The sequence below is a fragment of the Prionailurus bengalensis genome, chromosome B3 (assembly GCF_016509475.1).
Source record: "Prionailurus bengalensis isolate Pbe53 chromosome B3, Fcat_Pben_1.1_paternal_pri, whole genome shotgun sequence".
Lineage (NCBI taxonomy): Eukaryota > Metazoa > Chordata > Mammalia > Carnivora > Felidae > Prionailurus > Prionailurus bengalensis.
In genome coordinates, this window is record NC_057355.1 from 11,260,487 (window position 1) to 11,272,635 (window position 12,149).

A 12,149-nucleotide genomic window follows, 5' to 3' on the forward strand; every position below is an offset into this window, starting at 1 on the left:
GCTGTAGCTGCTGGCTCAGCAGAGGTCGAGGGAAGGAGCGTGAGGGTTGGCTCCCATGGCCGGGGATCCAGTGTGTACTCCACCAGCGTCTACCCGGGGGCCGAATAATCCCTGGAGTTGATTTTACTCCTCGAATCTGGATCGTCCTCATCTGTCAATGAAGGGTAACAATAATTGTATCTGCCTCGCAAGGCTCCTGTAAGCATGAAACGAGAGGATAGATGTGGCAACGCCTGGCATTTTCTCACCGAATGTCGGTCCATTTACGTATCTGAGAACCCTGCTTTCTGAACATGCTCTGGAAATACGAGTGGACCCAGGGGGTCAAGGAGACAGAAGATTTGAAACTTCTTTCTGTAAGATAGTGTTGTGGTGGCCTTTATGAGGAAACAAACCATACCTCAAAACCGTTTCGAGCAACTCTTCTTGTGATCCTAGCAGGAGGAGCAAGGGTATTTTTCAGATTACTCTGCAAATCCCCACCCGCCCCTGCCCAACCCTCGGCACACTTTGAGCTGACGGTGGGTTAGTTAGATAGGCTAGGTTATGCAGTGGTAACACACGGTTCCCAAATGTTAAGTATTTAATTTATTTATTTTTAAAATATTTTTGAGAGAGAGCACAAGTGGGGGAGGGGTAGAGACAGTGGGAGACACAGAATCAAAAGCAGGTCCCAGTCCCTACACTGTCGGCACAGAGCCTGACACGGGGCTCAAACTCCCAAACCGTGAGATAATGACTTGGGCCAAAGGCGGACACTTTACTGATCGAGCCCCCACCCCCCGCCCCTTAAGTGATTTTATACAACCGAAGTTGATTTCTCGGGCATGCTACATACCCAGTGCAGGCTGGCAGTGCTGGGGAGGATGAGACACAGCTCATCAGGGACACTCTAGGACCTGGCCCACGGAAGTTTCATCTGACCCCAGCCTGCCCAGTTGCCAAGGCAGGAAACCAGGCTGTGGCGAGGTGCGTGCTGGCTCTTGAAGCTTCTCCTCACATTTTAGTGGCCAAAGCAAAAGTCATGTGACATCTTAGTCTCCTACTGCTGTGTGACAGATTACCCCAAACTTAGTGACTTAAAACAACAGACAGCTATCCCATTATAGTTTATTTCTGTGGGTCCGGAATCCAGGAGCATCTTGGTTGGGTGGTTCTGATTTGGCGTCTCCCATGAGGCTGCAGTCAGGATCTCGACATGGCCTCCAGTCATCTCAGAGCTCAGCCCGGGGAGCTTCCGCTTGTAAGTTCACTTCCACGGCTGTTGGCAGGCCTTGGAGGATCCGCGTTCAGGCTCACATCCATGGGTCTCTCTACAGGGCTCCCTCACCAGGGTTCCCCCAGAACAAACAACCCAAAAGAAGGTGAGAGAGAGCAGCTGAGACCAGAGCCATGGTCTGTTTGTAACCTCGTCTCAGAAGTGGCAAGTCATTGCTTCTGCATTCTGGAGGGTTGAAAGCAAGCCTCTGGTTCTGGTTTACACTCCGGAGAAAGGACGTGAATACCAGGGGTAGGATCGTTGGTGGCCATCTTGGACACTACCTACCGCGTGTGGTCACGACTCCGACTATGGGCCCAGAACAGCACACGCTATTTCTGCGCAGTTCAGTGAGCAGGGAAGCCATGATTCCTGTCTCTCGGACAACCGAGCGCAGGAAGCCATCCCAGCCTCTTCTCCTTGTACCGATCTATTCTCAAGATCAATAAGAGCTCCATTCCTGGTTTCTCAATCCATCATCTCTGGGCAGTGCTAAATTTACCAGTTCACCCCAAAGAAATAGTGTGGTTTTCAATCTAATCAGGTTGCTTTGTGATTCACTCCATTAATCCCACTGATATATTTACTTGTAGCTAACGATGTGACGAATATCCAAGTGGGGAGGGAAAAAAGGAAGCAAATGCAGCTTTATTTACTTATTCTTTTCAAGTGCTGGGTTTGTTCAGGAGGTGGTTGGATGCTGCTGTGTTGTAGCAGTTGGTTGACCTTTGAACCCCCGCTCCTAGCGAGCCCGACGACGAGCAGAAGCCTGGTCAGAGAACCAACACGTGGTGGGAGTTGGCCGCCATTTTGATTGCATGAACAAAAAAGCTTCCACCACTGTGCCAAAGGCAGTACAAGATAAGAATCACAAAAGAGGGTGAGGGGAGGGGGTTGCATGCCCCGTGCAATGGGGAAGCCTGCCTGGAAGGAGAGGGCAAGTGGCCAAGAAGCATATTCTGCCCTCAGCATGTAGGCAGTGGTCGCCGTAGGTTAAGGCCCGTGGGTTAGTTACCAGAATCTCTGAGCCAGAAAGGACCTCACATCATTCTCTTCCAGCCCTTTCATTGTACAAATGAGGAAACTGAGGCCTGGGTGGGGAGGGGGGAGGGAACAGGGATGTACCCAGTCCAAGGGGTGTATCTGTATAAAACCCATGTCTTCTGAGCAATGGAAGCTCTCTCCTGGGAATGAAATAGCGTCTTTTCTCTGTGCCTGGAATGACCAAGGGGTGGACCTTTGGTTCATTCATGGTTCCCCTCGGTGTGCCATTCATTCCTTTGCTCAGGCTGTTCCCTCAGCCTAGAGTCCTGCTCGCAGTCCCGGGCAACATCTGTCCTCACCCTCTGGGCCAGTGTGAAGGGCCATCATCCATGGTTCTGGGTTCACTGGAAGTTTGAAGCCTCCCCGGATATAAGACAGAGGGGCACGTTTCTAGTCCACCTGGGCATCTTGCTGATGGTAGCCTCCCCCTCCTCCCGCCACGAGTTAATAGCAGAAGTCCCATCCAGCGTGTCTCTAGGAAAGAGAAGGGAGCAACGTGAGTCACCACCATCTTTTGTTTGCATCCTTGCTGAGGGCTCTGGGAGCGCTGATGCTGCTCTTTACCAGTAGAGGGCAGAAGAACATAACTTATTCTATTCTATTGGAGAGTAAGACCCAATTCTACAGTTTCCAGCAATTTTGATGATTTCTAATCTTGTGACTAAAACTCATTCTCTCTGGAGCAGATTTGGGCTGTATTTTGAGAATGGAGTTCTTAATTCTTTAGGGATGACCCTGCTCTATTTTTTCTTCACCGGTGAAGACAGAGCCCCTCTTTAGGGCTGTCCAAAGTGAAGCCTGAATGTAAAGGGCCAGACTCACAGCCACGTGTTTCTGAAACCCCAGCTGAGAGCTGGGAAGGGGACTGGGGAAAACCGTGGTCTGGAACTTGTGGGGAGGCGAGCAAGGCAGAGCCCTTGTCACGGGGCAGTTGGAGGAGAGAGTGTGCCCTCCATGCAGGCTGGCTGCAGCTCAGGGCACAGGGTTGAAAGGGAGAGAGCAGCGAGGGAGGCTGGTTGCAGTCTGTGTGGAGGGGAGGTGGTTGGTTGTAGGAACAGGCCACCTGTGGGGTGGAGAGACCCCATGGGCAGCTTCCCAGTAGGGCTCTGCTGGCCATGTTTAGACACCAGGCTCCCTCTGCCCCTCTTCTTAAGGATAGATACCTCTTCTGACACCCCACGGAAGGAAGGATGCTGCCTCCAGAATTGCTTTCATAGAATATCTTTTAAAAGTGAAACCAGTTGAGAACCGAACCCAGAAAAGAGAAGGACTTGGTAACAGCATGTGCCCCAAAGCACTGAACTGAGCAACGTTAACAGTGGGTTTAGCAAACGCAGATTGGTAACGGCAGCCATGACCTGACCCCTTATGAAGGCTGTATATAGGTGGCCTTTTCCGAACCACAGAATATTCCCGTTGGAAGGTGGGTCCTGCTGTTATTCCACTTAACAGATGAGGTGTTCTCATGCAGCGATTTTGAGTTCTGAGCTCCGGTGCTGGAATCAGACCTCCATTTAAATCTCAGCTATGCCCCTTCCAAGCTGTGTGATCCCGAGGGCATTTCTCCTCATGGGTCTGGGCCTGGATGACAAGAGTTAATCGTGCAAAGCATGTAGCACCGTGCCTGGTATATAGGAAGCACACAGTCAGCGAGAGGTTAACTCATTTCCTCAGCTAGCGGGATTCAAACCCCAGGCCTCCCGCGTCCCTGGAACTTCTCCAGGACTTTCCAAAGGCTGCCCCCTTCTGTGGACAAAGGCCTTGCTGAGATGACCTAACCTCATCACATCTGTACAGACCCCTCCTGAGGCATGCACCAGCCAGTCCCCTACCACTGCATGGTGTTTGCAGCTGGAATATGTCCGCATGTTTGCTTCATGAAAAAGGTCAACCAGCCGAGAGCCTCCCACCCTGCCACTGTAGGGCTGGCTGCTGGATTCGCCCGATTCCTTCATGTTAGACTAATTAGCTCAACAGCCAGGATCCTGAACATTCCACGCTGCCCTCTCCTCTACCCTCAACCCCTCCCTGTCTCCAGTTTCTAATTTGGTCTGTAACTTAATGATACTCTTGGAATGCTTGAGTCCCATAGCAAAAGCTTCACAAAATAGGTTAGACAAATAGGTAAATGGACTGAAAAAATGAAAACAAAAAACAAACAAACAAAAAAAACAACAACTGCCCAGAGAGCCATGGTATCACTTACCCATCAGCGTGGCCTGAGAGTAAGAAGTCAATGTCCCAAATTTGCTTTGACCTGCTCTTCTCACAGTCTCGGGTGTCCTCATGGGCTGGTTTGGTTGTTTGCTTCGTCTTAAACTGGTTTGCCTCTGTTCCCAGTGACTGTTCTTTCGTACCTACAATGGTAGCAGTCCTCAGAAGTGGGAGACAATCTCAGCCCCATCTGTTTACATGACCTTCAACAGAGGAAGCTAAACACTGCCAAAAGCGTGCTGAGCCTACCCGACGAAACCACAAAGACACTCCAGGTGTTGGATTCTAACACGCGGCAGGGTTAGAAACAAACGGCTGTTGTAAAGCAGAAACCCTTCGTGCCTACAGGCAGCGAGGCAAAGGCAGGCCTGGACTGTGCCGATCTCCTGGCAGGCAGACCTCTCCATCACAGCGATGCTTTGCTTCACTTGTCCACGCCTGGAATGGCCAAGGGTCTGATGAGTGCCTGGGTAGAGCATAGCTAGTCTGCTCAGAGTCCCCTGAGGATGCCGTGTCTTTGCTCGGGCTGTTCCCCCAGCCTGGGATACTGTCTCCACCCCATTCTTTCCAGTGTCTTTTTTCTTCACGGTTGCAGTTTCATTGGCAATGAGCTATATCAAGTAAACGAGACAGATGGGTGCTTCTTGGTTTTGTTCTGGACATCTTACTGACCACAGTCTTCCAGAAAAAGCTGACCCTGCTGTATTTGTTTTAAGATCAAGACACTACAGGGGCGCCTGGGTGGTTCAGTCAGTCAGGTGTCCACCTCTTTGTTTCAGCTCAGGTCATGATCTCACCGTTAGTGAGATCGAGCCCTGCATCAGGATCTGTACTGACAGCGTGCAGCCTGCTTGGGATTCTCTCTCTCTCAAAATAAATAAACTTAAAAAAAAAAGAAGAAGAAGAAAATAAGATCCAGATACTCCACGGGGGCCAAATTGCAAGAAAAGCAAAGAGGTTTTCACCCCATTGCTCCCCTGTACCCGAAATGGTACTTCACTATTTCAAGCCTTCCCAGGATCACTGTTCCTAAAGAGCATGACTTTTTATTTCCTAATAAGCCTTTTGTACTAGTCAGGGTAGGCTTGGTTCTGCTGTGGTAACAAACACCTCCAAGATCGTAGTTGCTTAGTAACACTAAAGGTTTGTTTCTCGTTCGTGCTGTATATACCGTGCGTCTGCTCTTCGTTACCTCGGGTACCATCCCCGGAGGATCTCATGTGCTTCTATGATCAGGCAGGGCAAAAGAGCATGGCAAGTCAGGTGCCGGCTCACCTGTGGTTCTCCACGGAAGTGACACGTGTCCCCGTGCTCACATTTCAATGACAGAGTTCTGTGGTGCCTGACTACGCCCAAGGGAGATGTAATCCTCGTGTTCTCAGACGAGGAGATCCGAACGAAGACCTCGCTAACATCTACCACCGCATTCTTTGCCAGCTGACATAGACAAGTCTCCGTCAGCTTTGGTAATGCTGGCCTCTGCTGACCGGTGACTGGCAGGCAGGTGGGGAGGGATTTCCCCCGTCCCCTCTCAGGAGGTGCCTCAGCAAGGACTTGTCTCAGGCTGGGTTCCAGCATTGTCTTCCTGTGAACCACGAAAAAATCGGGACTAAAACTCCACCCCCAACCTGGACCTGAGGGCAGCATGCTCCAAAGCTGAGTGGTTTCTTCTCAGAAGATTCTTTCTCTCTCTGCCACAGTGCTCGGGATAGTTGAGATGGAGAGGGGAGGAAAAAAAAAAATCAGTACTTCCGAAAATGGTCAACTATGATTTTCCTAGATCTACAAAACCCTGCCGCCCTACCACGCCTTCCTACATCCCTCCCCACCCCCCACCCCGGCGCGTGTAACAGGCAGGCCTTGGTCTGACACATGTCACATACTCTTCCCTGTCTTACAAATTATGAGCAAATGCTGGCTTTCCATGCACGTGCACATACCTACAGGGAGCGAGTTGACACATGCACATAAACATCCGCCTCCCTACCATAGCCCCTCTCCCTGGGATATTTCCTCACACATAGAAGAGACTCCCTAACTTCCTAACTAAAATATGACTCTCTACGTGCTACTAATTTTGTTCCCCCTAAACAACTGCGAGGATTTCTCTCTCTCTCTCTCTCTCTCTGCTGGCTCACATCTGCCAGCTTTCAATTCCCCGTTTATGGAGCCCATTGACAATGGAGGGAGATACCAGGGCTCCCTTTTTACGTCTTTTGTTTTCATTCATTGCTTGGCAGCTGGTGAAGAAACACTGTAAGTGACTGGTGGAAACAATCCTTCCTGCTCAGCTACCGGAGGCAGTCTGACTTCTTCTCTCTTCTCTCGTTTGCATAAAGATGCTTTGAAGATCACCTTGGGTTTCCTCGTGCCTTTTGAAAGCTTTCCCATACTTAGATAGATAGATAGATAGATAGATAGATAGATAGATAATGTGTTTCAGGGGCACCTGGGTGGCTCAGTCGGTTGAGTGTCCGACTTCAGCTCAGGCCATGATCTCACGGTTTGTGAGTTCGAGCCCTGCGTTGGGCTCTGGGCTGACAGCTCAGAGCCTGGACCCTGCTTTGGATTGTGTGTGTGTGTGTGTGTGTGTGTCTGCCCCTCTACCACTCATTCATTCTCTTTCTCTCTCTCTCAAATATTTTAAAAAACCTGTTTCTTGAAATTCCCGTTCCTGTAAATATACACTTATAAGTAGAAATAATAGGATCTGCCATATACTAAGAGCCTACTATGTTTCAAGTGATTCTTGCTCATTACCTTTATTCCTTGCAAGCCATCTGGGTGGATGTCAGCTCTATTTTGCAAATGATCAAACTAAGACTCAGAGAGGGTAAGTAGCTTGCCCAGCATCCCATGCTAGTGAGCAGCAAGGCTGTGATTCACCCCTAAGCCTGCCAAAGCTTATACCCTTCTCTTCTCTGACATGCAGCTACGCAAAAGCATCTGGTCCTTTGTAGCGCCCTAGATGCAGCTGCTGGGTTGATGTCAAAGCCTCCAGAAGAGAGACCACCAATGCTGTAAAGGCCAACTCACCACCTGCCGACAAAGTTGGTGGTCTTCGGCCCATTGCACAAAGCGCAGGAATTAATCATACGCTCAGGGAGCCCAAAACAAAGTCTTAGGCAGTCCAGAGGGGCTGTGTAGCAAAGTGATAAGGAGCATGGCCCTTGGCATCTGGATGCCTGTGGCCCAGTCTTCAGCTCTGTGAACTTGGGCAGAGTACCTAAACTTTCTAAGCCTCGATGTTCCTGTCTATGTAAAATTGGGATCATAGAAGACTCTACCTTGTAGGGTTGTGGGGAGGGTTGGTCAGAACAGGTAAGAATACACCCTGCATAGAGTGCCTGGGTGGCTCAGTTGGTTAAGCATCCAACTCTTGATTCCGACTCAGGTCCTGATCTCAACCATTTGTGAGTTCGAGCCGCACGTTGGGTTCTGAGCTGGATAGCACAGAGCCTGCTTGGGATTCTTTCTCCCTCTCTCTCTGCCCCTACTCCGTGTGTTCTCTCTCTCTCTCTCTCTCTCTCTCTCTCTCTAAGTAAATAAACATTTAAAAAAAATACACTCTGCGTGCTGCCTGGTGCAGAGCAAGCCCTCAGTAAATGATGGCTGGGATTTTCATTAGCAGGAACTGACGAGTCTTCAGGGAGAGTTTTGCCAATGGTGAAGTGCTCACCCGGTGTCTGTGGTCATTCTTCCCAAGCCTGTCCACCCATCTGGTCCAGGCCTGCAGCCCTGTTAGCTCTTAGCTCATATGCCATGCTCCTGTCTCCAAGAATTTCCTTCTGGGCTCCAGAAGCATGGGATTATCACCAAAGAGACATTTCTGAGCATCTCATCTGGGAGTGCTCTATGAAAATCAGTTGTAGAGAAAGTCCCCCCCCCCAAAAAAAAAGAAAATCTACCGAGGGGTAAGCTATAGTTTATGTCTTCATGACTTCAGCTGGGGAATCACAGAAGGAATCACAGAAGTAATAGCACAAGACAGCCGTACTACATGCGCACTGCCTTTAAGCCCTGCAGAGCTCTCTAATAAAGGACTGCCCAAGCCACAGGCCACCATCAAGATTTGAATGAACCTGTCCACTGGCAGTTCGGTAACAGGACCCCGGCTGTAAATATTGGGCTAACGCCATTGAAACACCCAAGCACGTTGCCAAGGACTCTGCTGAGCACTTTATATCTGGTGTGGCTCATTTGATCTTCCCCACAGACTCCATAAGGTACTGTCCTCCTCCTCATCATCCCGCAGGTCAGTCAGCGAGGTACAGAGGGTTCAAATCACCAGCCTGGGGTCCTGCGGTGATAAGCGAGCAGCAGGGTTTCACTCCAGGTCTCCCTGGCTCTGGATTTCATTCTGTGCCCCCGCCACTTTGTGATCTGGGAACCCGATTTAAGATGGGGCGTGGGGTGTGGGATGGCCTGTCAGATGAGCTACTGCTTGAGGGGTGCCGGTGAGCATCCGTAGTGAAAATAGACCCTTGACCGTGAATGCTTGTGTGCCTTCGTGCGTTCGTCCGTGCACCTCAGCAGCTCTGCCTAGCCAGTCAGTTCCAGCCTTAATTCAGAGGGTGTCTGGCTTCTCACTGTTTTTGTTTAGACTGATAGAAACACAGAGGAGACAAGAAAATTAAGGAGGGAAAGCCATCAGCCTTCAGCTTTGGGAGAAACAGAAGCACTGACGTGGAACAAAAGGCAGCTTTGTGTGGCGTCCAGTCCCCACTGCCCCCCTTCCGCACACCCTTCCCCGCCCCCAACCCCAGGCCGTTTCCAGAGCCCTCTCCTGTCTGTGCAGCCGACTCGAAAGCTCAGCCAGGTCCCGGCCCTGCCGCGGCCCCTCCTCCTCACTGCTCTTTCTCGTTGCAGGTAACCTGGACATCACCCCGGATGACCCCCGCTGGATCGGAGCCTGGTGGGGCGGCTTTCTGCTCTGTGGTGCCTTACTCTTCTTCTCTTCCCTCTTGATGTTCGGGTTTCCACAGTCTCTGCCCCCGCACTCAGACCCTGCCATGGAGAGCGAGCAGGCCATGCTCCCCGAAAGAGAGTACGAGAGACCCAAGCCCAGCAACGGGGTCCTGAGGCACCCCCTGGAGCCGGACAGCAGCGCCTCCTGCTTTCAGCAGCTGAAAGGTAGCACCGCCTTGGACGTGGCGGGAGGCGGGGGGCAGAGTAATGGCGGGGCTAGGCCGCTGTGGGGAAGGTTCACCGTCAGGACTGGGTGCCGGGGAGCTAGAGGTAGCACCACGCTTGTTCCCGTGGTTTGCTTTCTCTGGTCCTCTGCTTCCCTTTAGCCCTGAGAAATCAACCTGATGTTTCATCAACAACCTGATGTTTCAAAACAAAAGGCAGAGTAACTACCACTTAGCAGAGGGGCAGCAGACCAGTCTCCCCAGCAGAGACCCTCACTGGTCATCATAGCACCTGCTGCATCCTAAACAGAAATGTCCGTTGGAAGAAGGTTCTAGACCTCTCATGGAACCCTCAGAGTCTTTGAGGCCACCGCGTACAAGCGCGTTGGAGCAGGAAAGGACCTTGGAAGTAGGGCTTCCTTTGCCTGAAAGAGACATTCTTCAAAAGCCACATCCAAAGTGCATTCCCTTCAAGTCGCTCCATCCCCTTCGTGAGAGATGTGTTCCTCCCGAAAGAAGTATTAACTCAGTCTTAATAACAGAGTCACACTTGAGAACGCGGCAAAGCTCTCCCAGTTGTTTATAGAAGGAAAAGAATACACATCTCTTCTGACAGAATGGCGAGACACACACAGTGATGTGGAGTGAGAATGAGAAGCAGCCCTCCCCACCCCGTCCCACCCCCGGGTTGTTGCCCCATTTGGTAGGGTCTCTTCAAGGCAAACGGGGATGAGCTGCTTGGTGTTCGTCACGGCCCCCCTCCCCACTGCGAGGTCTGTGCAGGGCCCCTTGAGTCACAGGAGCCCTTCAAGGGGATCCCTAGAGAACCTGCTGGGTTTTCGAAGCAGGCAAACGCAAGGCTGGGGCACTCCTTCTCGTTGAGGCTGTGCCAGGAGGAAGGTGGATGGTCGCTTCTTTGCAGGGTCCGGGAACACCTGTCAGCAGCGACAGTCTTTCAGTGGTCAGAAACTGGGTGACAGAAACTGGGTTTAGAAACTGGGTGACAGTCAGGGCACCTGGGTGGCTCAGTTGGTTAAGTGTCCGACTTGGGCTCAGGTCACGATCTCACGGTTTGTGGGTTCAAGCCCCATGTCCTGGCTTGCTGCTGTCAGCTCAGAGCCTAGAGCCTGCTTCTTATTCTGTGTTTCCCTCTCTCTCTCTCTCTGCCCTTCCCCCACTTGCACATTCTCTCTCTCAATAATAAATAACGTTAAAATTAAAAAAAAAAAGGAAACTAGGTGACAGTCTCTTTACCGAGCTTTTGTATAATGAAGTGCACCTTCTCTGGAGATGCTTGAGAGCCATGGGGAGGAGCTGAGGCCACCCTGTGCCCAGGTCCCCACTCGGCTGTTCACTAGAGCTGGGATCGTTAACTTCTCCATGCTTCGTTTCCACAAGTACACAGTTGTAGCTGCGTTCCTAAGTGACAGTGTGGCCGGGAGAATTAAAGCGCTGCCTGCAGAAGACTGACTGTTCATAGTGCTTATTCATTAGGGATCGGAAGAATTTGTGTTAATCCTCAGATGAGACTAATTAATAACCTAATGTTATGTCTGAATCCATATTCTGTAATCGTTTCTACCAAAGTAGAAATTTGGAATTGCCCAAAGAAGGTCTTAAAAGCCAACTCTCTGAGTTCCAGAATGCATAGGTGGATGAGAAGGCCACCCACCTTGTGTCCTCAGAGGGCACCTTGACTTGGGCCCTCAGAAATCTTAACAGAAGAGCTCCCCCCTCCCCCCGCAAACAGCTGGTTAGAGGGAGATGCCTACTGTTGCCCTAATGGTGCAGGCAGCCACACAGAATATCCCAGTAACCACATCTGCAGGAATAAATAGGGCTGACGTGAGTGGCCTTGCAGAGGACATCCTCGACCAGAGCAGCGGCAGCCTTTATGGGTCTTTCCTTGTCCCAGGGTGATTGATTGCAAGGGCTCTGATTGCAAGAGCTACAGCAGTAATCTCTTACCTTTCATCTCTGGGGGTGCAAAGATGAAAAGACACAATCATACCATCAGAGTACTCACCATCCAGCATAGGGACAGACCAGCAAGCCAGCAAAGGCAGCCTAACATGCAAAGGACTGTAGTAGCGAGCAACTGAAGGGGCGACAGAAATACAGCAGACCGGCAGGGGAGAGCCCACCTCCTGCGTCAGAGGCTGAGGGATGTCACGTCTTCAGAATTCTTGGGTTATGATCTAGTTGCTCATCGACTCCATTTGTTCAATTTCGTCAGCATGTGTTGAGACCCTATTAGGCTCCAGGGACACGGTGCTAGTAACCTAGGAAGCTTCTATTCTAGAGCTTGCGTCGTAGCAGGGGGAGGCGTGCAAAAGACCGAGTTAAAGCAGTGGCCAAGTGAGCGTTGGACACGCCATGGCTGAACTGACCAGTACGTAGTTGGGTGGACAGGTCTGAGACTCACTATAGGTCATAGTGATCACAGGTTGTGATCTGTGCATGCACGGGCTCCACTTCTGATAATTCATGATTTTTAATTT

The 12,149-nt window shown here is 50.9% G+C and overlaps 1 protein-coding gene and 1 long non-coding RNA gene across 7 annotated transcripts in view; one reads left to right on the plus strand and one right to left on the minus strand.

Annotated features, from left to right (window-relative positions):
* The window catches only part of SLCO3A1 (solute carrier organic anion transporter family member 3A1), a 311,321-nt gene that overhangs the window by 232,033 nt on the left and 67,139 nt on the right, over positions 1-12,149 (plus strand). For 4 of the 5 annotated variants that reach the window (XM_043554755.1, XM_043554758.1, XM_043554757.1 and 1 more), the window contains exon 4: positions 9,386-9,649. The exons of the other annotated variant lie outside the window; for it this stretch is intronic. In XM_043554755.1, the coding sequence (XP_043410690.1) occupies positions 9,386-9,649 (264 nt within the window). The remainder of the gene's footprint in view (positions 1-9,385; positions 9,650-12,149) is intronic. 5 annotated transcript variants of the gene reach the window in all.
* LOC122468266 lies at positions 1,095-9,273 on the minus strand. 2 transcript variants are annotated; one of them, XR_006293177.1, is made up of 2 exons: positions 4,509-9,273; positions 1,095-3,883 (listed from the first exon to the last, which is right to left on the minus strand). It is a non-coding gene; the product is annotated as an uncharacterized LOC122468266 (long non-coding RNA). The 2 variants fall into 2 exon arrangements; XR_006293178.1 differs by having other exon boundaries at positions 1,095-3,926.